At 36.2% G+C, this 27,609-nt stretch overlaps 5 protein-coding genes across 9 annotated transcripts; 4 read left to right on the forward strand and 1 right to left on the reverse strand.

Moving 5' to 3' along the window:
* Positions 1-104: 104 nt before the first annotated feature.
* Positions 105-4,377, forward strand: LOC108193163 (putative disease resistance protein RGA4). Of its 2 annotated transcripts, XR_010285637.1 has the most exons (3): positions 105-3,673; positions 3,761-3,901; positions 3,985-4,377. XR_010285637.1 is itself a non-coding variant. In XM_064081437.1 (2 exons), the coding sequence occupies exons 1-2, from the start codon at positions 192-194 to the stop codon at positions 3,765-3,767; spliced, it is 3,489 nt and encodes a 1,162-aa protein (XP_063937507.1). In that variant the 5' UTR covers positions 105-191; the 3' UTR covers positions 3,768-4,377. The 2 variants fall into 2 exon arrangements, 1 of the variants encoding a protein (XP_063937507.1); XM_064081437.1 differs by having other exon boundaries at positions 3,761-4,377.
* A 1,575-nt stretch (positions 4,378-5,952) lies between these two features.
* LOC108194840 (putative disease resistance protein RGA4) lies at positions 5,953-10,266 on the forward strand. The gene has a single exon (XM_017361777.2). The coding sequence runs from the start codon at positions 6,610-6,612 to the stop codon at positions 10,108-10,110; it is 3,501 nt and encodes a 1,166-aa protein (XP_017217266.1). The 5' UTR covers positions 5,953-6,609; the 3' UTR covers positions 10,111-10,266.
* Positions 10,267-12,728: 2,462 nt separating this feature from the next.
* Positions 12,729-17,124, forward strand: LOC108193153 (putative disease resistance protein RGA3). 4 transcript variants are annotated; one of them, XM_017359683.2, is made up of 3 exons: positions 12,729-16,325; positions 16,552-16,601; positions 16,767-17,124. In XM_017359683.2, the coding sequence occupies exons 1-2, from the start codon at positions 13,477-13,479 to the stop codon at positions 16,595-16,597; spliced, it is 2,895 nt and encodes a 964-aa protein (XP_017215172.1). In that variant the 5' UTR covers positions 12,729-13,476; the 3' UTR covers positions 16,598-16,601; positions 16,767-17,124. The 4 variants fall into 4 exon arrangements, 2 of the variants coding, with proteins under 2 accessions (XP_017215172.1, XP_063938278.1); XM_064082208.1 differs by having other exon boundaries at positions 16,770-17,124; XR_001801102.2 differs by having other exon boundaries at positions 12,729-16,601.
* Positions 17,125-18,963: 1,839 nt separating this feature from the next.
* Positions 18,964-22,199, forward strand: LOC108194050 (uncharacterized). The gene is made up of 7 exons (XM_017360941.2): positions 18,964-19,074; positions 19,537-19,911; positions 20,028-20,188; positions 20,389-20,469; positions 20,807-20,882; positions 20,970-21,062; positions 21,780-22,199. Exons 2-7 carry the CDS (start codon positions 19,539-19,541, stop codon positions 21,938-21,940), a joined length of 945 nt encoding a protein of 314 aa, XP_017216430.1. The 5' UTR covers positions 18,964-19,074; positions 19,537-19,538; the 3' UTR covers positions 21,941-22,199.
* A 2,623-nt stretch (positions 22,200-24,822) lies between these two features.
* On the reverse strand, positions 24,823-26,227 carry LOC108195496 (uncharacterized). The gene is made up of 2 exons (XM_017362459.2): positions 26,008-26,227; positions 24,823-25,586 (listed from the first exon to the last, which is right to left on the reverse strand). The coding sequence occupies exons 1-2, from the start codon at positions 26,065-26,067 to the stop codon at positions 24,999-25,001; spliced, it is 648 nt and encodes a 215-aa protein (XP_017217948.1). The 5' UTR covers positions 26,068-26,227; the 3' UTR covers positions 24,823-24,998.
* Positions 26,228-27,609: the final 1,382 nt, after the last annotated feature.

Raw genomic sequence — 27,609 nt, forward strand, 5'->3', positions numbered from 1 at the left:
CACTGTGGACTTTGTGTAAAGCCAAAAGTTTCATTTTCGGATTTTTGTTCTCTTTATACGAAAGGCTAAATAAATTCAAAATTTACATTATTTGTAAAGACTTCTACTATATAAAGAGAAAACAACAGCAGACTGGTTGACTTCTTAAACCACAAAGTAGACTGAATCAAGATCAAGAAAACTGAGAAAAGATGGCTGATGCATTCGCAGCTGATCTTGCTAGCAGACTGGTTTGCAAGCTTGTTTCACTTGCAGCTGATGAAGTTATCCAGGCTTGGAATCTTCAGGATGATCTGATCACTCTGCGCGAAAGGCTGGAATCAATTGATGATCTCTTGTCTGATGCTGCTACCAAAAAACTAACTATGTCTGCTGTGAAAAACTGGTTCAACAAACTTGAAGCAGTGGCTCATGTAGCTGATGCTCTTATGGATCAACTTGAGTATGAAGTTACTCGAAGAAAAGTTGAGAATTGTCATAAGGTAAGAGACTTCTTTATTCCTTCTAAAAACGTCTTATTATATCGTTTCAAGGTGGCTCACAAGATCAGGTCTATTCATGCTTCTTTTGACAAACTTTTCAAATGGGCTAGAGATCTCGGACTTCATCCTGTAGCACATTTATCTGCAAGTGTGCTACCAGGGGAGGTCCGCAATACCCCACCCTTTGAAGATGAGTCACAAATAGTGGGAAGAGATAAGGACTTATCATATTTAGTCCAAACGGTGTGCAAAGATCATGACCAGGATTTACAAGTTGTTGCTATAGTAGGGATGGGAGGTCAAGGCAAAACGACTCTTGCTCGTATGGTTTACAATAAAGATGTTGTGGTTGATATGTTCCCAAAGAGGATGTGGGTGACTGTATCGACTGAATTTGATTTCATGAAGATTTTGAATCATATGGTGGTATCACTTACTTCAACCTCATCGGCTTTGGAAAATGCAGAGGGATTGATAAACAATCTAAAGAAGAATTTGAAGGAAGAGAAGTTTTTGCTTGTGCTAGATGATGTCTGGAATGAAAAACCAGAGGAGTGGGACAACTTGAGGAATTCTTTGCTTGGAGTTGGGGGTGCAAGAGGTAGCAAAATTATAGTTACCACTCGCAAACAGGAAGTTGTTGATGCCATGCTATGTTCTGTATCGTATGAGGTAGAAAAATTGTCAGATGAATATAGCTGGGAATTGTTCAAGCAAAGAGCCTTTTCACACAGAGAAGCTTTAGACAGTGGGACATTGGCTTCTTTGGGAAGAAGAATGGTGCAAAGGTGTGGCGGCCTGCCTCTGGCAATAAAAACACTAGGGGGTCTACTGCACTCTAAGAAGTCCGAAGAAGATTGGTTACTAATCTCAAACAGTGAAGTATGGAAATCAAAAGGTGTCATGTCTTCCTTGAGATTGTCGTATGACAATTTGCCATATTCATCACTGAAACGATGTTTTACATATTTCTCTATCATGCCAAAGGATTCCATTATTTATAAAAATGAATTGGTACAGATATGGATGGCGTTAGGATTCCTTCTGCCGCCTACAGATAGCAATGCATTGATGGAAGATATTGGTAACGAGTACTTCAACATATTGTTGTGGAATTCCTTGTTACAGGATGTAGAGAGGGATGAATTAGGAAACATCACCAGTTGCAAGATGCATGATCTGGTGCATGATCTTGCACTAGATCTATCTAAGTCTCAGTCTTTAACTGTGAAGGCAGGTCATGAGTTAAATTGTACTTCCAAACCTATATATATGAGGCTCGAAAAAGGAGTTTCAGATATAGAACCAACAATAGCTAAGAGAAACTTTGAAAGGGTACAGACACTGTATGCAGGACATCGTATCCTTAATGACATGTTACCTCATCTCAAATGCTTGAATGTGCTGGTTCTGAGTACTCATGAGATTAGCAATGAGTTGCCAACTTCATTGCGCTTGATGAAATATCTTAAATATCTTGATATCTCTTGCTTCCGTTGTAGATTGCCTACTTACATCACAGAACTCTATAACTTGCAGACATTGAGAGTTTGGGATCTACAAGAGCTTCCAAGGAATTTTTGCAACTTAATTAACTTGAGACACCTATACATTGTGAATGCAAATGCAAGATGCATGTTTATTGGTATAGATAAGTTAACTTGTCTGCAAACGCTTCCTCATTTTGTTGTAGATAAAGATCAAAATTGTCTTGTTGGACAACTGGGACCGCTGAAAAATCTTAGAGGTAAACTTGAGCTCTATGGCCTTGCTGACATAAAAGATATGGAAGAAGCTAGCAAGGCAAGTTTGCGCACAAAGTATAATATTCAGCGTTTGATGTTAGACTGGAGCAACAATACAGATGAAAGAGATGACTTAGAATACAACAATGAGGAGGATGTGATGGAAGGATTAAAACCTCATGAAAACCTGAAAGAACTGGTGATTGACTACTTTTATGGGAATAAGTTTGCATCATGGATTACAAAGATGACAAACTTGGTGAAAATCACATTTAGGGATTGCAACAGATGTGAAGAATTTCCATCACTAGGTCACCTTCCTAAACTGAGGGAGATGGAGATAAATGGGATGGAATATGTTAAGGTGATTGGAAGAGATTCATATGATGGTTCAGGGGCGGCTAGTACTGAGTTGAGTGACAATGGGGCTACAAAAATCTTGAAAACTATTTATCCGTCATTAAGAAAACTCATTTTGTGGAATTTGCCAGAACTAGAGGGATGGTTGGAACCAGGTATGAATACAATGGGTGAAGACCAAAGAACTATGCTAATATTCCCTGAACTTGAGTTGTTGATTATCAAATTTTGTTCACGGTTTAGTACGATGCCAAGTGCTTGTTTTCCATCCTTGAAGCAATTGATAATTCAAGACTCCGACAGCAGCAACATGATACTAGAAACTGTCACCAAAAATGTCAGCTCTCTCACATACATACGACTGGGAAATATGAGTAATGGACAAGGATCTTCGTCTTCTTCAAACATGGACTCCATAATTGACAAGCTGTTAAAGAAAAATTCTATGTCTTTAACAACTTTAAACCTAGATGATTGCCAGGGCTTGACATGTCTGAGCCCTGGTGCAGCTATTGTCGAACTGATAGTGGTCAATTGCTCTAATCTAACTAGTATCAACGTCGCTCAGGAGCTAAGCCCTCCAAAATGTCTGACGCATCTACAGATAAGATCTTGTCCCTGTCTTTCAAGCTGGATATTTGCCAGAAGTCTGTGTTCCACACTTGTAAGATTGCAGTTAGGCCCCTTCGTGGAGGAATTAGATGAATTTCCATGGCCCGTCTCTTCTCCTGTAACTTCTTTTCCTAACCTAAAGTCACTACTATTGTGGGGGTGGGTAAAGCTAAAGTCGATGCTGCCTATAGGTGAACTTGATGATAGTCTCTCGTGTAGCTTCCCTGCCTTGACTCATTTGACAATATATAATTTTGAAGGAGTGAAAGGTCTCCCTGATTCACTAGCAAAGCTTCCATCTCTCAAGTTGTTATTCATTTGGAATTGTAAGAATCTGGAGAGTTTGCCAACATTTGACGAATCAGATAGCCTTATGTCGCTGAAGATAAGTGGGTGTCCTATTCTTGAAAAAAGATGTATGAAGGAGACAGGGCCCGAATGGTTTAAGATTCGACATATTCCACATATAAAATGGTAAAATGCACTGAATTTATCCCTATCTTTGTTTATATATTATTGATTTGCATGATATATTTGGATTATTTTTTTTTGTTATATCAGGGACTGAGAGAGGCGGCAGCAAACTTTCTCCACCTTTCAGCTTGCTAATTCTAGATATTGCAGGGCAGTGGAACTTAACATTCAACATGCTAAAAATAGTTCTGTGCAACTCAGTACAGCAAATTACTAGCCGGTTCTGATGTAAGTTGTCTTTTAACTTATCAGTACCTTCCTTTATAAAAGTTAATCCTAAATATGGCATGAAAAAGAAAATTGTGGTGCAGTGGATTATGCCTTGTTTGACATGTCGGAGTCACAAGTTCAGTTCCAGTGAGGGTTTAACTATAGTCGCAAGTGCAGTGGATTTAGCCGGCCAAAGTATTGAGTAACAATTCCAGATTCTTGCCTATAGCTACTGATGGTTTGTCCTTAAGGTTGCAGTTTCGAATGCTGCATCTCCTCCACTGAATTCAAGATCAATCTAAGCCATATTTGTAAATTGAAGCAATTAACGCTAAGCCATCCCATTATCCTAGAGAAAATACCTCTCTTATAGTTGCATTACAATATATATATATGTTCGTTTTTCTTAGCTTATAGAGATGATTGTATACATATTTTGATGGATGTTTCGGAGGAAAAATCCTTAAAATTAAGTAGTCATGTGTTTAATAAATTGACTGAGCTCTCAGGGTAACTTTTTTGCAGCAGAAGAAGTCATCAAGCAGGCTTTTCTTTTTCAAATATATTTTTAAAAAACAATCAAATACGCTCGTTTATAATTTTATGGGAAAATCATGTCATGTGAAAGATGTTGAATAAAACTTTAATTTTCTTATTAAGGTATATAAGTTTATATTGTGGACCACTCTGCAGAAACAGATACAACTGTGTCTGTGTGTAAACTGTCAACAACTATATTAATAAATGAACACATAAAAGATATACGAAAATCCGAGTTATAAAAAGCCATTAAAATAACAGCTACATTAACATGCTCCCGTGAATCTCAGCATCATCTAACAAAATTTGGAACTTCTTCTGGCAGCTTGTCACAGTGTGTCAACCTGTATTGAGCTTTCTTGATGTTTTAGGATCTGTATGTTGGTAGAGAGATGAAACAAGTGTTGACACCAGTTACAATTTAAGAAGTTAAGAGGCAGGCTTGATCTCTGTGGCCTTGAAGGCATAGATAATAATGAGGAAGCCAAAAAGGCCAGTTTAGAAGTACAATTAGAAGTTAGAACCAGTTGCAGTTGTTGCAGTTAGTATTTCCCAAGTCAACACAATATAGATCCATTAGTCATGACTTATGAGTATAGGGGCTCTAATGATCAATGTGCTTTATATTTTTGGTGGACTTGCTGCTAATGAGTTGTGCGTTTAGTTCCATATTTTAGCTTTAACCAGGGCACAGTGAAAGACCTGCTGCAAAGGAAAGGCACACACGAAGCATATTACGTCTCAAAAACATTAATATATCAAATATTAAAGCTATGTGGATCCAACTTGGCAGCTGAAAATGCAAGAACATCCTGTAACTATACTGCTGTCTCTTTCAGTTCCTTAAACGTTTCCTGTTATGTGCTGTTAATTCATTTACCAGTCATGGATTTCCATCTACCGGTGAACAATGGAAGAAAATTAAGAGGGATACACTGATGATGCCGAAAAATTCAAACAATGACAATAATCTTATTAATGCCAGAAATAAGAATTGAATTTCTTGTTGATCTTAGTTTTCTGTTCTGTTCTTGTCACTTCTTCCACCATTTTGTGTCCTTGTACTGTATGTTTGCATAAAAATTTATCTACTAGATCAATCATCGGCCCTGAAGTAAAAGAATAATAAATGGCTATGCTGTGTTTATAAAAGCAACTACCAAATATAATAGCAAACTTGCATTACTACTCCAGCTCCAGAATCAGGCAGGATTCCTCACACCTATGTACCCGGCCTAAAAATAATTATTGAAAATGAAATAATTGAATTGGGTTCGAACTTAACAGATGTTCATGTGAAATTAACATGGTCTTTAAAAAAAATTACAAATATGAAAGGGCATTTTATCTGTTCATATATGTATTAAACGGACTACTACTACATAGCATTTCAGAATAATAATGAAATTATGAAACATGTAACTAAACTAGTAAGCAGTAAAATAGACTTGATTTCCTTGGATGGGGATTAGTGGATTTGAGAGTGGCTGGTTTAGATATGAGTCTCGTAGCTTATGAGGAATCTACAACTTGCAGATGTTGAGAATTTGGAGTCTGGAAGAGCTGCCCGAAATGTTTTGCAACTTAATCAACTTGAGACATTGTTATTGTGAAAATACATGCTAAGACTAGATGCATTGTGATTGTGAATATACATGCTAAGCTGTGATGAGCAAGCTGTTGTTGATGCTGCAGCATTGAGTTATTTAGTAATTTATTTGTTTTACTGTACTGGTGCACATTAGTCAAGAGATCATACAAGTCTTGACACAGGTCCATCCTTGTAGATTCCTTTATTAGACAGTCTGTTCTAAAAAATTGCTGCAAGAAAATAGTTTACTTATTTTTGCCTCCTCGATGTAGAAGCATTCCATTAAACTAAAACTGGAGCCACTGCACATATGCATTGTGACTTGACAATGACTTCGTCAGATCCCAATCACTTGCATAGGAAAATACTAATGACTACAGATGGAAATCATGAGTTTAAATAGGCTAGTTGACAATGGTGAGTATTGAATACACCCCCCTTAGAATCATTTTTATACCAATCTCAAAGTTGACCAACAGAACTTTTAGATCCAGGGGTACCCTTAGATTAATTAACCAAATACCAAACATTCGGATAATAACTTTGCTAAGAAAATTTCACTTCCATCATCTCCCTGAAACAATACATTAATAGAATGGCTGAAGCAATTTTAATTGATGTTGCAAGTGGACTTATAAGCAGGCTTGTTTCACTTGCAGCTGACGAAGTGATTCGGGCTTGGAATGTTCATGAAGATCTTGAAGAACTCTGTGGCAAACTGGAATTCATTAATGATCTCTTGTTGGATGCTTCTGCCAAGAAATTAACCATGACTACTGTTCAGAGGTTTTTCAACAAACTTGAAGATGTGGCTCATGTAGCTAATGTGTTTATGAATGAACTTGAGTACGAAGTTACTAGACAAAAGGTTGAAAATCATCAGAGGAAGCGAGACTTTTTTGTTCCATCTAAAAACACAATGTTACATCGTTTTAAGATGGCTCATAAGATCAAATCTATTCTTGATTCCTTTAAAGAAATCTTGAAGTGGGGGAATGATCTCGGGCTTCAGCCAGTAGCCTATCTAAATACAACTGTGCAACCGAGTGGGAGCAACAACACTTCGCCCTTCCAGGACAAGGCACTAATAGTTGGAAGAGACAAGGATATATCATATTTAGTCCAAATGGTGTGCAAAAATCACCAAGAGAATCTTCGACTCATTGCTGTGATAGGGATGGGAGGTCAGGGCAAGACAACTCTTGCTCGTATGGTTTTCAATAGTGATATTGTAGTCAATATGTTCCCAAATAAGATTTGGGTTACAGTATCACATGATTTTGATCTCATGAATATTTTAAATCAAATGGTGGAATCACTCACTTCAAAGCCTTCCATGTTCAGAAATGCCCAAGGGGTCATTAATGTGCTTCAAAAGAAGCTAAAGGGAAAAAAGTTTCTTCTTGTTCTAGATAATGTTTGGAATGAGAAACCAGAGAACTGGGATGAACTGATGAATTCATTGCTTGGATTTGGTGGTGCAAAAGGAAGCAGCATTTTAATTACAACTCGCAACCAGAAAGTTATTGATGCTATGAGATGTCCTATTTCTTATCGGCTGGACAATTTATCAGAGCAAGATAGCTGGGAATTGTTCAAGAAAAGCGCATTTTCACAAGGAGGAGTTGTAGAGACGAAGGCATTTGCAGCTTTAGGAAGACATATGGTTGAAAGGTGTGGTGGCCTGCCGCTTGCAATAAACTCACTGGCGTCTGTACTGAGAACAAAAAAGTCTGAGCAAGAGTGGTTGCAGATCCAAGACAGTGAAACCTGGAAATCAGAAAGGATATTGCCTGCCTTAAGGTTTTCATATAATAATTTACCTTCCACGTCTTTGAAACGCTGTTTTGCATATTGTTCTATTGTGCCTAAGACTTCCAAAATTTACAAGGATGATATAGTTCAAATATGGATGGCATTAGGATTCCTCTTGCCTCCTAAAGGAAGCGCTTTGCTGATGGAAGATATAGGCAATGAGTACCTCAACATTTTGTTGTGGAATTCTTTGTTACAAGAAGGTGATAGAGATAAATTGGGAGACATCACTTATTACAAGATGCACGATCTGGTGCATGATCTTGCACTAGATGTATCTAAACATAACTCTGCAACTATGAATGACAGTGGTGTATTGAGCCATAATTCCAAGGCTACATACGTGAGGCTTGATGAAGGGTATTCAGGTACAAAACCAGCCAATATGAGGAGAAACTTTGAGGGAGTGCAGATGTTATATGTGGGGGCTCGCATCCTTGGTAACGTGTTACCTTACCTAAAACACTTGACTGCTTTGGTTGTAAACAATGATGAAGTTACTTATCTGTTGCCAAGTTCGCTGCACAAGATGAAATATCTTAAACATCTGGATATTTCTTGCTTCCATGGTAAATTGCCGAATCACATCACAGAATTCTACAACTTGCAGACGTTGAGAGTTGGAAATCTAGAAGAGCTTCCAAAAAAGTTTTGCAATTTAATTAACTTGAGACATCTTGTCATCACGGATAAAAATGGCGACCCTCCAAGTTGCATGTTTACCGGGATAGAGAAGTTAACTTGTCTGCAAACTCTGCCTCATTTTGTGGTGAGTCGAGATCAAAATTGTCTTTTGGGAAAGTTGGGAGGGCTGAATAATCTTAGAGGAAAACTTAGCCTCTACGGGCTTAGTGATGTCATGAATAGGGAAGAAGCAAGTGCAGCAAGACTATGTAGAAAGTCATATATTCATCGTTTATTGTTGGAATGGAGAAGCATCAAAGATGATCAGGAAGACAGAAAATACAACGACGAGGATGTGATGGAAGGATTGAAACCTCATGTAAATCTTAAAAAGTTGAAGATTGTTAACTTTGAGGGGAAAAAGTTTGCATCATGGATTATAATGATGAGAAATTTGGTGGAAATTACAGTAATAGATTCTGAAAGATGTGAAGAATTTCCACCACTTGGTCACCTTCCCAAATTGAGGAAGATAAAGATAAGCAGTATGGAAAATGTCAAGGTTATAGGAAGCGATATTTGGGGAGGCGTAGGAAGCAGTGGCACTGAGTTCAGTGAAAGTGGAGCCCCAGAAACAGTTACGACAATGTATCCATCACTGACCGAACTCATATTGCAGGATTTGCCAAAGCTTGAAGAATGGCTAGAACCAGTTGTGAGTTCAGGCAGTGAAGACCAAAGAGCTCTTCTAGTATTTCCTAAGATTGAGATTTTAGTAATCCTGAATTGTCCGAATTTGAGAAGGATCCCAAGGAATTGTTTTACGTTCCTAAAGGAATTGGTAATCTCTGATTTGGACAGCAGCAACATGATACTTGAATCAGTGAGCCGAACTGTTAGTTCTCTCAGGTATCTCAGACTAGTGCGTATTAGTGATGGAAAAGAAGAGTCTTCTTCTCCTCCTCCTCCAAATCTGGACAGTATTAGTAACAAGCTTTTAACAAACAATTCTCTGTCTCTAAGATCTTTAGACATACATCAATGTGAGGCCTTGACATGTCTGACCCTTGGCGTCGCTCTTCAGCAATTAGAAGTGTGTTATTGCCCTCAGCTAGCTACTATCAGTGTAGCCAAAGACTCAGTTGGTCTTAAATATTTAAGGATTGCGAGTTGCCCTTCTCTTTCAGAGTGGGTATTTGTCCAAAGTATGAGTTCCACACTTGTACAATTGGTATTAGGTCCATTCTTGGCGGAACTAGAAGAATTTCCATGGCCATTCTCTTCTGCTGCTGCTGCTGTAATTCCCTTTCCCAACCTAATAGAACTAAATCTGTATGGTTGGCGAAATGTAAAGTCAATACTGCCTTCAGGGAAGATTGGCGACCGTCTCTCCTCTACCTTCCCTGCCTTGACTGAATTGATTATACAAGACTTCAAAGGAGTGAAAGCTCTCCCAGAATCTCTAGCAAAGCTTCCATGTCTCAGAGACCTGCGTATTTTCAGTTGTGGGAATTTGCGTAGTTTACCCACATTTGATGAATCTAGTAGCCTTCAATACCTGGAGATATCCGGATGTCCTGTTCTCCAAGAAAGATGCAGGAAGGAGGGTGGATCAGAATGGTTCAAGATTCAACATATTCCACATATAGAATGGTAAAAGTGCATCTAAATCTCTCAATTTCATCCTGTTTTATGTTACATTCCTGCTAGCATTAAGGTATTGCAGTGAGAGTGGCACAGAATTGTCGACACCGTACATTATGTAATAATAATGTTGTAAGTGCATGTAGAATGCCCTCTGTTTCTATATTAATTTCTCAGGCCTTGTGTGAATAAGTTCTCCAGTTTCCACTGAATTTGACAATGCTAGAACCGTAAGAATTGGAATAAATGTTTTATAGATTAAAATTGCAGAACACTAACATAAAAATCTGCATAACATTTGGTTCTGACTTTTATGTAATCCAAATTTGTACTGAACCTATATACACATAGAATACTTCTTATTCCACCTGATCATCTTTTTATTTACTTTACTTTTGTTGTGTGCTACCACGACTTGTCGAGGAAAAAGGACTGCCTTGTAATAATGTAATGTCTTTAGGAAAACTGATTATACTTTAAATTGTGGACCAATATATTAACTACTGTCTGTCACTTAGAAGAGGCAAAGATACTTTCATGTTGTGATTCTTCTAATCCAAAACTGGTTCCGTCAACTTTCTATTCTGGAAATAAATAGACAGCATAATCACAAAAGAGAGTACCTCAATAGCTTACTGGTGGCAAATAAACTGAAAATGAATTTCAGAAAAAGTACCAGTAATTTGGCATAGCTAAAATTGTCAGGTGTTCTGTTTCCGACTATCTGGCAGGCGACTTCCACCAGATCAAAGTGAATTTAGCATATACTCGAACTAGGGATGGGCATCGGGCCCCTTCGCGTCGGGGATTGCTATACCCGGCCCCGATCCCCGAATCCAAAGTCAATCCCCATCCCCGGCCCGATCCCCATCGGGGATTATTTTTCGATCCCCATCCCCGGCCCGATCGGGATTCAGGGATACCCGCGGTGATTCGGGGATTTTTAATTTAAGTTAAAATTTCTATTTAAATATTTAAATTTATAATTACGATTAGTTTCTAATATGTCTAATTAATACCTAATCATTTTAATAAACATATCTTCAATGATTTAATTATGACCTTTTTAGTTTTAAGACTTATATTAATAGAAATAAATATTAAAATTTATTTCAATAAATTTAATTATATTAAAGAGATATATAAACATGTTAATAAATGATTATAAACATGTGAAAATCCATGACTGAAGTTGACCTAAAGAGGTATATAAACATGTTAATAAATGATTATAATATATATGTATATATTTATATAATATATAATATATAATATAATAATCGGGTCGACAATCGGGGAAAATCGGGTCGGGGTTCGGGGATCGGGCCGGGGGAATGTGAAAAACCGTACCCGACCCGATCCCCGATTTTTTTTCAAAGTCATCCCCGTTCCCCGGCCCGTACCCGAAAAAATCCCCGAATCCCCGCACCATTCGGTGCGGGGATCGGGTCGGGATCGGGCGGGTCGGGATTAATGCCCATCCCTAGTCACTCGAACCAGTTCCAGTTAGCACTCCCAGCATCAATACAATATAAATCCTTTTGTCATGACTCATGAATTTAGTGGCTCTAATGATCAGTGTGCTTTAAATTTTTAGTGGACTTGCTTTAAGTTTACAAATATGAAAGAGCATTTAATCTGATCAAATGCATATAACAGACTACTACTACATAGAACTCCAATATAGTGAAAGTTTACAAATATGAAAGAGCATTTAATTTGTCATATGTATTTAACGGACTACTACTACATAGAACTCCATTATAATGAAATACTGTTCTGTCAGCCAAAATTAACACGTAACTGAACTCCGTAAACAGTTGGTAACTTCCTTGGATGGGGATTATTGGATTTCAGCATGGTTGATATGGATATGAGAATTGTTGATGCGTAGCTGTTGAGGAATCTGCAACTTGAAGACGCTAAGGATTTGGGCCATGTTTGTTTAAAAGGATTATAATCCTGGGATAGTTACATTGTTTTCTTATTTTTGGGATTTTATAAGTATAAAACCAGTAAGGGCTTGCTAGGTGACATGGAGGGGGAGATTTTGGTCAGGTAATCTGATGATCAGGCATTTAAGTAATTTAGTTGATGAGGGCACTTCCAGGTGAACAGGAAAAATTTTGTATGATGGGAAAGAAGTATGCTTCCATAAAAAAAAAAGTAAGCTTCAGATGAAATCTCAGAGGAATTCACATAAGATTAAATTCTTTCAGTTACGTTTCAGACACGCTTAAACCCTCAGTATCTCTGGCATTTTTTATAGAGTAATTTTTTTAAAAAATGGTGGAACACCCAAAACATATTTTTTGCAAACATGCTCAAGTCCTCAGCATCTGGTATTCTTTGTAGAGTATTTTTTTCTTTGAAAAATGCTAGAGCAACCAAAATATTTTTTCTCTACTTGAATTGCGTGCTATCTCTGATATATATAATATTTCACTACAACTCCTATTCTAGCTTGAAATATATTTATTTTAATTAACAGTGAATTAAGGGAGAAAAAGTAGGAAAAATAAGTTATTCAAAAAAATTGGGGATTTTATTTTAATTATAAGTATCATTTTCAATCAGTGTACAAACACAATTTTGTTTTACTTAAATTTAAGATAAGGTGGCTCAAAGAAAACCAAACACCTGTGTCTGTGTGTTCCAAAATATGATATCAAATTCTTACATCCTACCTAAACTAACAACTTGCAGGACCCGTTCACATAGATTGACTTTTAAAGCTCAAACTTTATTACAGCTTCATTAGACCCAAATTCTGTTAACAGATCAAGAACATTTTTTGATCTGGCTAGCGCACTGGTTCGCAAGCTTGCTTCACTTGCAACTGAGGAAATTATTCAGGCTTGGAATCTTCACGATGATCTTATCACTCTGCGCGAAAGGCTGGAATCCATTGATGCTCTCTTGTCGGATGCTGCTGCCAAAATACTAACTATGTCTTCTGTGAAAAACTGGTTCAGCAAACTTGAAGCTGTGGCTCATGTAGCTGAGGCTTTTATGGATCAACTTGCATATGAAGCTACTCGAAGAAAAGTGGAGGATCGTCATAAGGTAAGGGACTTGTTTATTCCTTCTAAAAACACCTTATTATATCATTTCAAGGTGGCTCACAATATTAAGTCTATTCATGCTTCTTTTGACAAAATTTGCAAATATGCGGGAGATATTGGACTTAAGCCAGTAGAGCATTTAAGTTATAGTGTGCATCACAGAGAGATCCGCCATACCCCACCCTTTGAAGACGAGTCACAAATTGTCGGAAGAGATAAAGATTTATCATATATAGTCCAAATTGTATGCAAGAAACATGATCAGGATTTACAAGTTGTTGCTGTAGCGGGGATGGGAGGTCAAGCTTGCTCGTATGGTTTACAATACGAGTAATGTGATTAAAATGTTTTCAAAGAGAATGTGGGTTACTGTATCTTATGATTTTGATTTCATGAATATACTGAATCAAATGGTGGTATCACTTACTTCAGCCACTTCTGAGTTGGAAAATACGGAAGGACTAATAAAAAAATTGCAGATGTATTTGAAGGGCGAAAAGTTTTTACTAGTACTAGATGATGTCTGGAATGAGAAACCAGAAGTGTGGGATAACTTGAGGAATTCTTTGCTTGCAGTTGGTGGGGCTAGAGGAAGCAATATCTTAGTTACTACTCGCAAACAAGAAGTCATTGACGCCATGCAATGTCTTGTTTCTTATCAGCTGGAAAAACTTTCAGACGAATGTAGTTGGGCCTTGTTCAAGCAAAGAGCATTTTCCCAAGGAGGAGTTTTGGAAACAGAGACATTTGCGGGCTTGGGGAGAAGAATGGTGGAGAGGTGTGGTGGCCTGCCTCTGGCAATAAAAACACTAGGGGGTTTGTTGCACTCAAAGAAGTCTGAACAGGAGTGGTTGCTGATAGAGAATAGTGAAATATGGAAATCTAAAGGTGTATTATCTTCCTTGAGGTTATCTTACGACAATTTACCCTATTCCTCTCTAAAAAAATGCTTTGCATTTTGCTCTACTATGCCAAAGGATTCAAAAATTTATAAAGATCAACTAGTACAAACATGGATGGCATTAGGACTCCTATTGCCTCCCAAAGATAGCAATGTGCTCATGGAAGATGTTGGTAATGAGTACTTCAACATTCTGTTGTGGAATTCTTTGTTGCAAGATGTTCAAAGGGATAAATATGGAAACATCACCACTTGCAAGATGCATGATCTAGTACATGATCTTGCGACAGATCTATCCAAACATCACTCTACAACTCTGATGGGAGGACATGAGCTAGACCATACTTTAAAGCCAATTTACGTTAGGCTTGATAAAGGGGTCTCGAATATAAGACCAGCCATTCTTAAGAGTAATTTTTTGAGAGCACAAGTACTATATTCAGGGGTTCGTGTAGTTAGTGACATATTACCTTGTCTCAAACACTTGACTGTTTTGATTTTGAATGCTAATAATGTAACTAGCGAGTTGCCAAGTTCATTGCGGAAGGTGAAGTATCTTAAACATCTTGATATCTCTTGTTTCCATTACAGATTGCCTAGCTACATCACAGAACTATACAACCTGCAGACTTTGAGAGTTTGGAATCTGGAAGAGCTTCCCAAAAACTTTTGCAACTTGATTAATTTGAGACATCTTGTCATCGAGAATAAATATATGAAAAAGAGTCATAGAACAAGATGCATGTTTGTCGGGATACAGAGGCTAACTTGTCTACAAACGCTGCCTCATTTTGTTGCTAGTCGAGATCAAAATTGCCTCGTTGGACAATTGGGAGGGTTAAACAACCTTAGAGGTAAGCTTGACCTCTATGGCCTTAGTGACGTTGAAAATATGGAAGAAGCAAGCAATGCAAAGCTTGATACAAAGTTTAATATTGAGCATTTGCTCTTAAATTGGAGTAACAATGATGATGAAAGGGAAGACAGGGGATACAAAGATGAAGATGTGATGGAAGGATTAAAACCCCACAGAAATCTGAAAGAATTGACGATTGACTACTTTAAGGGGCAAAAATATGCATCATGGATTACAGTGATGATAAACTTGGTGAAAATCACATTCAAAAATTGCACAAGATGTGAAACCCTATTGCCACTAGGTCACCTTCCTAAACTGAGAGAGATGAAGATAATTGGGTTATCTAATATCAAGGTTATCGGGACTGATTTCTATGAAGTTCTAGGTGGAATTAGTAGCGATTCCAGTGTACCAGGGACAACTCAAGAAGTTACAACAATGTATCCATCAATGAAAAAACTCCTTCTGTTGAATTTGCCAAAGCTAAAAGAATGGCTTGAACCATTTACGAGTACAGGGCGTGAAAGCCTGCTAGTATTTCCTATACTTGAGGAGTTATGCATCCGGAATTGTCCAACATTGACAAGGATCCCAAGGATTTGTTTTCCATCTTTAAAGAAGTTGGAAATCACAAATCTGTTCAACAGTATGATACTAGAAACAATGAGCGGAAATGTTAACTCTCTCACGTGTCTACTACTCTGGAATATCCGTGCCAGAGGAGGCTCTTCTTCATCGTCAAATAGGCTTTCTGCACTGGACGAGCTCTTGAGAAACAATTCTATGTCTTTGACAACTTTGCACCTAAATGACTACCAAGGATTGACATGCCTGACCCTTGGTGACGCTCTTGAGGAATTAGAAGTGGTTAACTGCCCTGATCTAACAAGGATTGATGTAGTTGAAGGGTCATGTAAGGTAAACGATCTTACGATTGGGAGCTGTCCCTCGCTGTCAGACTGGGCATTTGTCCGAAGTATGAGGTCCACACTTGTAAGACTGACACTAGGTCCCTTCTCCGAGGAATTAGATGAATTTCCATGGTCCTTTTCTTCTTCCGTGATATCCTTTATTAGCCTAACCTCACTTACTCTGTATGGCTGGAGAAATGTAAAGTCTATACTTCCTGCAGAGAAACTTGATGAAAGTCTTTCCTCCACCTTCCCTGCCTTGACTGAACTGCATATAATTAATTTTGATGGAGTGGAAGATCTCCCAGACTTACTAGCAACGCTTCCATGTCTAGTAACTCTTTATATTCGGAACTGTAAGAATTTGAGGAGCTTACCCACGTTTAACGAATCACACAGCCTTCATTACCTGGATATACATCGCTGTCCTATTCTTCAAGAAAAATGTAGGAAGGGGAGAGGGCCAGAATGGTTCAAGATTCAACATATTCCGTATGTATTTGGTATATTTGATCAACCATGCATAACTAAGAACAAACAAGTGAATGTTCTTTAAATTCCTGGAAAAATATTGCCAAGTGCATCTAATTCATCCCTATTATTTCTACTACATATGTTCTTGATATATCTTGATTTTTTTGCTTAAATGTGAGATTGAGTAAGGTGGATCTTAACATTTCACAACTTCTTTTGAGCTTACTAATCAAAGATATTGCAGGGAAATGGCACAGAATGATTCAACAGTCAGCATATTCGATAAATAGTACTGTAAGTACATTGGTCATGCCCTCTCTTTTGATTTTAATTTCTATAGCTTTTTTTTGAAGTCCTAGATTATGTTTTACTGCTTCTGATTAACATTGATTTAATTGCATGTGTACCATTAATTTCCACTCAACGCGAATCTGATTGTTGCATTTGGCATAATGACAGTAGTGGCAGTGACTAGTGACATTTGCTACACAGGGCAATCAAGCTCATGTCTCGGATCACGCTCTCATGCTTTCTGGCTAATTGGATCGTGAAATCGAGTTCACCCACCTCAGTGAAGAAGCCAGAGGTGGTGTAATGCAGGTTTCTATATGATATAGAGATCTGAATTCAATTTTCAAGAAGTTCATCAATGTCTACAAAAGTCTCTTGGTGTTTATTATAATCCATTTACAAATCTATTGGTCTCTCTTATGCCAATGTGGTTTAGAAAAAACCCAAAATATGGAATTTTTCCTAAAAAATAAGAGACTAACTTTTGTTGGGTATTGCTAAATGCAGTAAAATTTTACTTTGTGCAGTAATCAGAAATTACTTTGCTAACCTTCTAATATCTTACCTGTCATTAAATATAAGACCTAACTTTTAGCGCTGGTTGACCATGAATCTAATACACCTTTAACCAGGTTATGTACTCACGAGGCAGCCATATATCTCATTCTCCATGAGATATTTCAGTTGTTTTGAAAAGTTTTAGTGTTAAATGGTCAAAATTTTAATACAAGAATATTTTATAAACTAATTACCCAATTTTTTATTATTTCTTTTAATTACAACAATTAACTTTTTTAAGGTAAATCGTCGAGAACATGCGGAAAATGTAATAAAAGGGATTTTTACTTGTCCATTGTAACATAAATTTTGATATACTTTTACGATAAATTTTTACTTTTATTATATTGTTTTTATTTTCTATGTTTTGTTGTTGTTGATTTTATATTTTTCGCCGTGTCTTTCACGCAAATTAGAAACAAAAAAATTCTTCCTACCCGTATAATTTTTTTACGACTAATTTGAAGTTTATATATAAATTTATAATTCTCTTATATCAATTTAAATATTACTCTTTAAATATTCATCATAATCATTTTCAGTAAAATTAACTTAAATTCTTAACTTTATTTTTATTCTCAAACATAAAAGGTATCAAAGAAAATCAAATATTTATTTATTAAAGAATATACGAAATTAAAATCTTTACTATAAAAATTATTTTGTTTTGTAAATGAATAAACTTTTAGAATTGCACAAAATTTAGTGTTTTTTATTAAATAAATATTTAATAACGTAATCATTATATGAAAAACAAGATGGACTGTATTGAATGCAAAATTAATTAACGGGCGCAAAGGATTAAGTATACACAGAAAACTAAGTCAAACAAGTGAAGGACATAACAGTAATCAGAATCATGTAGAAAAAGTGTTTTATGTTCGTGTTACCAAACAAAAGCATGATTGCTAAATGCAGTATATCAAGATAAACTTCATTACAAACCAGAAAAGTCATACAATAAGGTTTCCAACAACTCATATATATGGAGAATTCATAAAACCAGTGACGCTATTAAGTATTAACCAAACACGAATGCAAGCCACACTTGTTCGCTTGCCTTCTAACAAACAGTACTACAATATCATCTATGGGTCGAGGATACCAAGACATTCATCCAGAAGATTGCCAATTTCTAGCTGGTTATAAACATGTTTTTGAGTTTTTCCAAAGCATGGACTAAGAAGAGAATCAGTCTCCAATAACAAATGACACGACATGATTGCATCATTTGAAATTCTTAACTCTATACTAGTATTATCGTTCTCATTTATACGAAATTCAATTCCAATGTATTCAAATATATTATTTAATCAAATTCAGGATTTCAAATAAAAATCAAATTCCCAAAGGAGTTATGAATTTTTAATTCTAATTTTATGTATGTATTTCAAGACAAAAGGAATGGAAAAATATAAAATATGAATTAAAATTAATTAAAAAAATACATTATCATATATTAAAATTAGAAAGATATTTATCAATAAATAATATATAAAAAAAATATAAAAGTTAAATTTGTAAGCGTATATATTCAAATATAGGATTTAATCATTTTCAAAAAAAAATATAGGATTTAATCAAATTTCAATTTATTTTCATAGAATTATCCCTGAAAAAAATTATGTCATCCAAAAATAATAAATAATGTTTAAAATTAAATTATAAATAATAAATTTTAAATTTGAAGAATAAGTAAAATAAGAAACTGAACTTAAAAAAGAGCCATCTAGATTAAAAATATAAAAGAAAAATATATATTAAAAAAAAGAACTTTAAAATTAAAAACCAGTTATATGGGCCAGTTTCCTGGGTTCTCCAGAGCCTTCTTCCGTCTTGAAAAACCTGGCCTTAGACATTCTTAAATTTGTGCTCTGCATACACCACCGTCCAAACAAACAACTCTCCTTGCACAAAGGTATCATCTTTCTGCATCTTCTTCTTTAATTGCTCAATGCAAACTTTATTCTTTGTTTGTTATCATTGTATCTATAATTTTGTATTAATCATAATGACTTATTAATGTAAAGATTGTGAAGACAAACTAGAGAATGTGATGAATTATGGTGTTAGAGCTTTAAAATGTTTATGTTTTGTGTTGGTGCTTTAATATTTGTTGTAATTACAGATGTCTAGTGCTTTATTCACTTCTTGTAAAGATATTAGATTTTTTTTCTGTTTTGCTATATATATCTGTTTCTTGTCTAATATATCAAGCTAGTATCTTTTGATTATGTTTGGGCTTTTTTAATATGGAGGATGCTGAAATTAATTAGTTTGTGCATTTCACTGCTGCTTTTTTTGTTCAGTAGTTAAGGGTACCTTTAAGTTTGTACTTTTGAGTTCGTTTTTAATTATGTGGGATTGCGTTGGTGTGTAGAGATGCAGAGAGATCAAGAGAATACTGATGATAAGATGAAGACGGGTAATCTGTTTGATGAGTTTCGGGCTCGTAGAAGTACGATGCCTAGCTTGTTTGGTGGAAGGGATCCGTTTGATGATCCCTTTTTTACTCGTCCATTTGGTAGTATATCCGGGTCTGGAATGTTTGGTACTGCTGGTCAGTTTGGTAATTCGTCACAAGTTAGTGAAATGAAAGGACCTGTTATTAAGGAACTAGATAGTGAGGATGAAGGAGAACAAGAGGGAGATGGTGATCAGGATAAAGATGGTAAGAATGAAAGATCTGAAGCTTCAGACGGAGATTGTTCGAATAAAGACCCTATTGTTGAGCACCCTGATGATGAAGATAATGGTACTTGGATCCTTCCTTTAAGATCACTCGAGCATTGTTCTGAAATTTGATAGGCGACTAGGTGCATCTGTGTACTGTTTATCATTACGGACTTTTTGATTGGTGTTTTCATCTAGCAGAGAAAGAAAGCGAGAATGTATCCCATAGGACTAACTATAACAAGGTTGAACGAGCAGAACCTCAAAATCGAAGTTTTAGCTTCCAGAAAGTGACATATGGTGGTGTAGATGGAACTTATTTCACAGCTACAACGTCAAGAAGGAAAGGGAAGGACGGGGTGAGATACTTCAACATTCTTTCATTGCAATAAAATATGTTATGTGGTTTCTTTTTATATCCTTTTTTTTTTTTTGCTAAATCTATGTGGTTTCTTTTACTTCTATATCAATAGAAAGAAGTGAAATGGATCTATCTTGTATTTTTTTTTTGTCAGGATCTATCTTGTAATTGATTATGTGTTTCTTTTTTGGAAAATAGGCATTGTTGGAGGAAAGCAAGCAAGCTGATAAAACAACCGGTCAAGCCTCACATAGGATCTCTAGAGGATTACATGATAGGGTAAAACTCTTGAATGATCATCTTATGTACATGTTTAATAAAAGCATGGACTGTGTGATTCTTGGCTTCATTTAAAACTGAGACCGGCCTACATTATCTTGTGTGAACACATGTGGTTGTGGTATCAAGAATGAAACTTGTGAATACCTTTACAGAAATTTATTTTCCAAGTACTTTTTGTGTCATTTGAGTACCTAGCTACATGAACTGCATTTAGAATTTCATTCTAAATATGGAAGAGGAGTAAACTTTTAAGGAAAAACATATAAGAGTGCTGTATCTGTGAAAATGTAGGTATGAAAATTTCTGAAAATTTCAGCTGTGCTAATATCTACAGGATCATTCTCTTTTAAGGAAGATTGATTCTGATGGGAAGGTGGACACAATGCAAACTTTGCATAATCTAGAGGAAGGTAGCTTTGCCTTCTTGATTTGTATATTGCCTTTTTTATGTTTGATTAATTATCGGAGATTTAAATTAGTTTTTGTTATTTTCGCAGATGAACTGACTGGTTTTGAAGATGCTTGGAGAGGAAATGTGGAAAAGCATTTTCCTGGATGGACTGATGGATCCATTCACTTTGGAGATTCAGGTAAATATATTTACACTAAGCGTTATGTCTTCTTTTTTATTATAATATTACTACTGGTTTTGTGGTTGGGTAATGATAAATAACTGTATTTACTTAATGACAATGTCCATGAGGGAATATTTCAACGACTAAAATTTTCTAGACACGTTATTTGTATATGGAATTGTCATTTAAAGGTGGCAAGGATACTGAAATGCTAGTTCTCCATCCTTAAATAGTGTAGAAGTAAACGATTCCAAATTCCAGTAGAAATATAGTAGAAACATAGAGTAGAGAGGATAGCGCGCTCACAAATCATAGATGGAAGACTATCAGTGGTGCAGGAGTTTTTGACATGTTTAAAAGTTTCTAAATGTGATGGGTGATGTCTGAACCTTGGTGCGGCTCTTGAGATATTATACGTGTCTGATTGCTCTGATTTAACTAGTATTAATTAAGAGACTGCCATCATCCTCCTTGAAGGAATCAGATGAATTTTCCTGGCCATTCTACACTTGTAACTAATTATAATTGGCACACTATACATTCCTGATCTGTCGAGTGTGCTATTTGTGCCGAAAATGCAGTCATCAAGCATTCATTTTTCTAAAAAAATTCTTTCGTTTTAAACAGCAGTGGTAGTGACGTCTTTTGACTAGTTCACATTCTGTTGTCTCTCTTGCCTGATGGCTCAACAGCATGAACTGGGTTTAACATTGTGAGACAAAAATGATGCAGGGGTTGGCGGCAGTCGTCAGATAACCCAGGCAGGTCAGGGTACTAATCATCCATTTGGCGATACTGGAGAAAGTTTCAGTACGAGGAGGCCTCATAATGAAACCAAGAGGGATCAAAATGGGGGCAAAACAAAAAAGGTCGTCAGGATAAATATTGAATGAAGTACATCTTCTTTAAAAACGCCAGGTGATGTTTTCGCACACGCATACGAATATGATGAGAAGCTGCAGGATCATCATTCTGATTTCCTCTTAGACATATTGTATTTTACTTGATATATATGGTTTGTGTGTGTTATTTGATTATAGACAGTCAATGTTGTACCAAATAAAGAAAGAGAACAGTAGGTTTCTGTTAGTTTTGCAATCTCTTGGTTGGGGACCTCTTTTCTTTCTTAACTATGGTAAGTTACGTTTGGTATTTGCAGTACAGAAAAGTTAACATTTGCGTAAAGCTACGTTGGTGGGTCGCTTTGGCATCGTCGGCCGATTTATGATTTTGAGGATTTGAGAGGAAAATTAATGCTTTTATAAAATCTTTCGAACAAACTGAGACAAAGTTCACGTTGTAAATAAATTTTTTTAAACTAAATTGATAAAAAATAAAAATGGTTTTGAAATCGTGTAAAAAAAAAAAGGTTTTGAAATTGATATGTTTTAAGTATGGTTGAAGAAATTGGGAATGAGAAATAATCGCAGAAATAATTATTAGTCAAATCAGAATATAATTGTTAAAATATTTTTTATGAATTTATTAAAAAGTTTAATATAAATCGAGAATAGCTAGAATGCAAAAAATTTTAGACGACAAATCATATGGAGACGAGTGCTGTCATGACAAATTCTTTTGATGTGTTTCTCTCGAACATTGTTGTTCAAAATGACGTTGCCTTTGTCAAAGGCTCAGCAAAAAGATGCGGGTCAGAAACCAATTCTGTTGAAATCGTAACGGGTGAGATCACATAGTTACTTTATAGGACGTTTTCAATCCACCAACAGTATCAGAACTCAACTGAAGAAGCCAAAATCAAATTCATTAGACAATCTTGTTTTTATTGTTTTCTCAAAATTCCTGTCAAAAAATAACCTGAACAACCTGCAAGTTTTCAGCAAGAAAACACGTACGAACTCAATCCTCTCATCCCCAGAACACATGCTCCTCCCCCGATTTCCGATCGATGTGCACAATCCAACGACCCTGAGCTTTCCAACTGGAACAATCGATGATCGAACGACGTGTGTTGCGCTACTAACAACCCTACTCCACCGGAACCCAGCCATGCTACATTGACCACTACAACAAAACAGACATTTACGACGGAAATTATTTACGATAGATTTTAGGCTTAATTTCCGTCGTAAATATCCTGTTTTGTTGTAGAGGAAATGATTATAATTTATAATTTTTGTTATGAAAGTATATTATTTATTTATTAGAAACTAGGCCATTTCCGTCTGCATGTTCAATAAATTTGGACATTTAGATATGTGTCATGTTGTAATTCAATACTGGTGTCAAAGTAACAGACCATGGATATGTTGGGTATGTTGGCTTCAAGAATGCAAATATTGTTCTTCAAAATGACGTTGTCTTGTTTGAAGGCTCAGCTAAAAGATGCGGGTCAGAAACTAATTCTGTTGAAATCAAAACCGGTGAGATCATAGTGTTTGCTTTAGAGGACGTGTTTTCAATCCACCAACAATAACAGAATTCAACTAAAGAAGGCGAAATCATATTTAATTAGACAAAATTATTAAATACTAATATTTAGTTCGTGATGTCGGCAAAGTTAAGTTGTACATTTAGTTTCAAACTCAACCAAACGAAAAATATAACATGCATGTTTCCAAGCTCGCTCGCATCGGTCCAAACCAGAGTTATGATATAATGTTGAGAACTGGTTTATTTAAAATCTTAATATGTTTAAAGGAAGATTCCAAATAGATCTTATACTCTATTTTAACGCCATCTGTACAAGGTTTTATATTTGTAATACTAATTCACGATCTTCGCTGATAAAGAAACTGCAATTCTAGCTAGCTAGCAAAAATGTTAATATTCTGCACAAGTGATGAGCAAGAAAACAAAAACTAATTAAATTCAATCCTCTCATCCCCGGAACACATGCTCCTCGCCTGATTTCTGATCGACGTGCACAATCCAACGCCTGATTTCCGATCCACATGCTCCTCAACTCGTTAACGAGCTGGAGTTCGAACAATCAATAATATTCGATAAACTTAACGAGTCGAATCGAGTTTTTTAGTTGTTCGACTCAACTCGACTCGTTAAATACTCAAACTCGCTCGATCAAAACTCGACTCGATAAAAAATATTCATTAAAAAATAATTAATTTTAGACTTCAATATATGTTTTAGACTTTAGTTTTACCTCTTTTATTTTCAATTTTGTAATCAATTTTTTTAATTTTAAATTGTGTACTAAATAGACAAAGTCAATTTTTGAAATTTGAAGAAAATAGAAATTTTATTGATCGGCTCGCTTCGGCTCGATTCGGTTTGGTTTGTTAAAAACTTGAACTCGACTCGGTTTATAATGAACTCGAGATTGTACCGGAAAAAAACCGACAAGTTTATAGAGTTTGGCTCGACTCAGTACGAAAAGACTCGACTCGAAGTCGATAAAACACAGCTCAGCTCGGCTTGGTTCTTTTACGGCCTTAGTCAAAACTCTTTTCACTCGAAATTTAATTTTTTATATTAGGATAGCTGAAAGTCGAATTTGAGACTGCCATAAAAAATTATGATATTTGGCCTATTTGTTTGCCTGGAGTAGTTTCTGCTTCCGGCTTCTACTTTTCTTGACCGTTTGTGTAAAGAAGTAGAAGCACTTTTAAGAAGCTGAGAATCCTAACTTCTCTCTCAGCTTCTGTTTCTTTTCCAAACACTTTATTCACTTATTTACTTCTCACTTCCGCTTAACTTTTCTAGTTTAAGCAAGAAGTCATTTTTTTAAACTTGCCCTAACGGCCCCAATTATGTTGTGAATTAATCCATCCAAAATCTTAAGGTGTTAGAGAACAGTCTCAAATGAATTTTATGTTATGTTTCATCGGTATGTACAAGATTTTTTATTATGTAATACTAATTCATGATATTCGCTAATGAAGAAACTGCAATTCTAGCTAGCTATCAAAAATGTTAATAGTCTGTACAAGTGATCAGCAAGAAAACAAAAACGAACTAAATTCAATCCTCTCATCCCCGGAACACATGCTCCTCGCCTGATTTCCGATCGACGTGCACAATCCAACGCCTCTGACCCTTCTTGCTCCCACCAGTACTCGAAACATAAGCAATATCTAAACCCTTTCCAACCGGAACAATCAGTGATCGAACCACACGTGTTGCGTTGCTAAGAACCCTACTCCACCTGAACCCAGCCATGTTACATAGACTACAATTTCTACACACCAACACTGCACCACGGTGGCTCAGCTTAGAAGCCCTGACCACCCTGCAGAACTCCTTGCGCTGGCCATCCACAACCAGAAATTCGATCCCCGTCAGCTCCTCCACCACCTCCTCAGCCTTTCCCACTGCTATTTCAGGCAGATACTCAGCACTGCCTTTGCTCTGCATGGCTGCTGTGTAGGCTAGTCTTGACTGTTCATCGGGTACTATGCACACGTGTCGTGCACCCAAGTGATTAGCAGCTATGGCCAGACCTATACTTGTTGTGATTGAGTTTCCATATGACCAAGCCTCTGCTATTAGTTTAGGGTTCCATCCACCTGCCATGGCTGATATCAACTCTGCCTCCCCAGATCCTGACACAAGTTTGCACTGCAAAAAAAAAACATAATAAATTAGAGCTGTTTAATTTATACTATATATAACGCACAGTAGAACCGATGATCTGACATGTATCCAAAATCATGATCTGACTAATAAGTCTTTCTTTCTAGAGTTATAAACTCAAAAGAACTGATAATTTATCGTATGACGATTTCACATAAACATATGTCATTTCACTGATGAGTTCTCCTCAAATCTCAAAATATTATAAACAGAACTAACAAGAATCATACTGTATTCTAACATCTTGCTTGCAGAGACAGTTCTCTTAAACCGACCCTCAAAGTGTTAATATTAGTATATTTTAACATCTTGCTCGCAGAGGGAGTAATCTAACAACGACGAATAGATGCCGAGATGCCATATATAATAAATTGGTGCAAGACGATGATATTACAGAATAACTTACCGCCTTGATGGTGTCGAGATAAGCTTTTGCAGAGGTTTCGGGTGACCACACGAGCTTCATCTTTCTCTATTCTCCTCTTCACTACTCTTCTAAAAAAGTTACAATTCTCTATGGTGGCTGAGACTAGAGACTTTTAGGAAATGGATATGATAATTTCATCCAGCAGTTTGGCTGCTTTTAAACAGAAGAATGCCGTTGACATTATACTGGGGAACAACAACTTTTCCTTGGCTACAATATATTTAAAAAACCTGTTATTTTCTTATGCAGCGTCATGAAAGAAAAATAAATACAAGCATGACGCGTAACTATAAATTTACATAAATAAAGCAATAGGACATATATTGTACTGAACAATTTTAATTTGTACGTTGATGGCACTATTTTAAATGTGCCCACTAGTGGGTGAAAGGTGCGTGATTAGAGAGAATCATTCTTATATTCCACATCAAATTTCATTATAAAATAGCCGTCCATATTTTTATATCATGTTTTGGAAGTAATTATTTTAATATTGTGGTGTTTAATTGATACTAACAAATCCGTAATACCTACTAACTACTAAAGAGGTGGAGCTTATTAGGGACGGAACCACCAGCTAAAACTAGCAATGGACCAACTTATAAATAAACCACTGGCTAGGCGGAGCTTGTGGTTGTCATGGTGCCCTTATTTCTGCTTAATTTACTTCTAGTTTTTAGGGTCTAGATATAGATATCTAGCTATGAGATGGATTTGTATGGTGTTCATTTCACTACTAGAATTCTCGAGTACTGCAGCGGAATTTTGCAACGGAATTACTTTCGTTGTGAAATACCGACGGAATAACAACGGCTTGTGGGAGGAGTCTTGACAACGAAACTCGCAACGATTTCCTAACAATTGCCGACGGAAAATTATTAATGGAATCTGTCCGTCGTTATAACCTGTTGCAATATTCCTGACGAACGCTACTTATGTGAAAGGGTGGAGTAAAAAACAACTAGAATTTTGTTGTTAAACTGTTGCAACTCCGTCGTAAATATTGCCGAGGGAAAATATTTTGTTGTAATACATTACTTATGGCGATATTTGCAACGGGCGATTTCGTCGCCAATTCCGTCGCTATTCTCAATTACCGATGAATTATCAACGGAATTTTCCGTTGTAGTATGCGAAAATTGTTGTAGGGTTTCTTAACACTTATTTCTTTCGAATTATCTTGTTTCATTTGTTTACTTATTTAATTTTTAGTATTTCTTTTACCGCTAACTAGTTTTTGGGTTGGAGTGTGGGACAAAAAGGAAATATTATTGTATGCATTAGCTATGATATTTCTCAAAAAAAATAAGTGAAGACAAGTAAGAATAATAAGTATATTGAAGAGCGAGCGAACATGTGATCTCACAAATACGCGGTGAAACTTGAGAAAAAGCCGTGAAGCTACAACATATAGAGAGGACAGCTGCAGACCAAGTAGAACCCTACCAGATCTACAGAAACAAATTAGAAGAAAAAGGACGAAACGTGACCTAGCATGGCCTGCTAGCAACACAATTACGTACAACTCACAAACAAACCAAGGCGCAAAACAACTTGAGCATGCATGCGCCACCATATATA

Source organism: Daucus carota, chromosome 7 (assembly GCF_001625215.2).
Source record: "Daucus carota subsp. sativus chromosome 7, DH1 v3.0, whole genome shotgun sequence".
Classification (NCBI taxonomy): Eukaryota; Viridiplantae; Streptophyta; class Magnoliopsida; order Apiales; family Apiaceae; genus Daucus; species Daucus carota.

Bases quoted from the DNA above. Each gene is read 5' to 3' on its own strand.
- LOC108193163 (XM_064081437.1), top strand. From the start codon at position 192: ATGGCTGATGCATTCGCAGCTGATCTTGCTAGCAGACTGGTTTGCAAG.
- LOC108194840 (XM_017361777.2), top strand. From the start codon at position 6,610: ATGGCTGAAGCAATTTTAATTGATGTTGCAAGTGGACTTATAAGCAGG.
- LOC108193153 (XM_017359683.2), top strand. From the start codon at position 13,477: ATGGTTTACAATACGAGTAATGTGATTAAAATGTTTTCAAAGAGAATG. The intron at 16,326-16,551 runs GTATGTATTTGG...AAGATATTGCAG, and splicing joins TTCAAGATTCAACATATTCC to GGAAATGGCACAGAATGATT.
- LOC108194050 (XM_017360941.2), top strand. From the start codon at position 19,539: ATGCAGAGAGATCAAGAGAATACTGATGATAAGATGAAGACGGGTAAT. The intron at 20,883-20,969 runs GTAGCTTTGCCT...TTATTTTCGCAG, and splicing joins TTTGCATAATCTAGAGGAAG to ATGAACTGACTGGTTTTGAA. The intron at 21,063-21,779 runs GTAAATATATTT...AAAATGATGCAG, and splicing joins CATTCACTTTGGAGATTCAG to GGGTTGGCGGCAGTCGTCAG.
- LOC108195496 (XM_017362459.2), bottom strand. From the start codon at position 26,067: ATGAAGCTCGTGTGGTCACCCGAAACCTCTGCAAAAGCTTATCTCGAC. The intron at 25,587-26,007 runs GTAAGTTATTCT...TTTTTTTTGCAG, and splicing joins ATCTCGACACCATCAAGGCG to TGCAAACTTGTGTCAGGATC.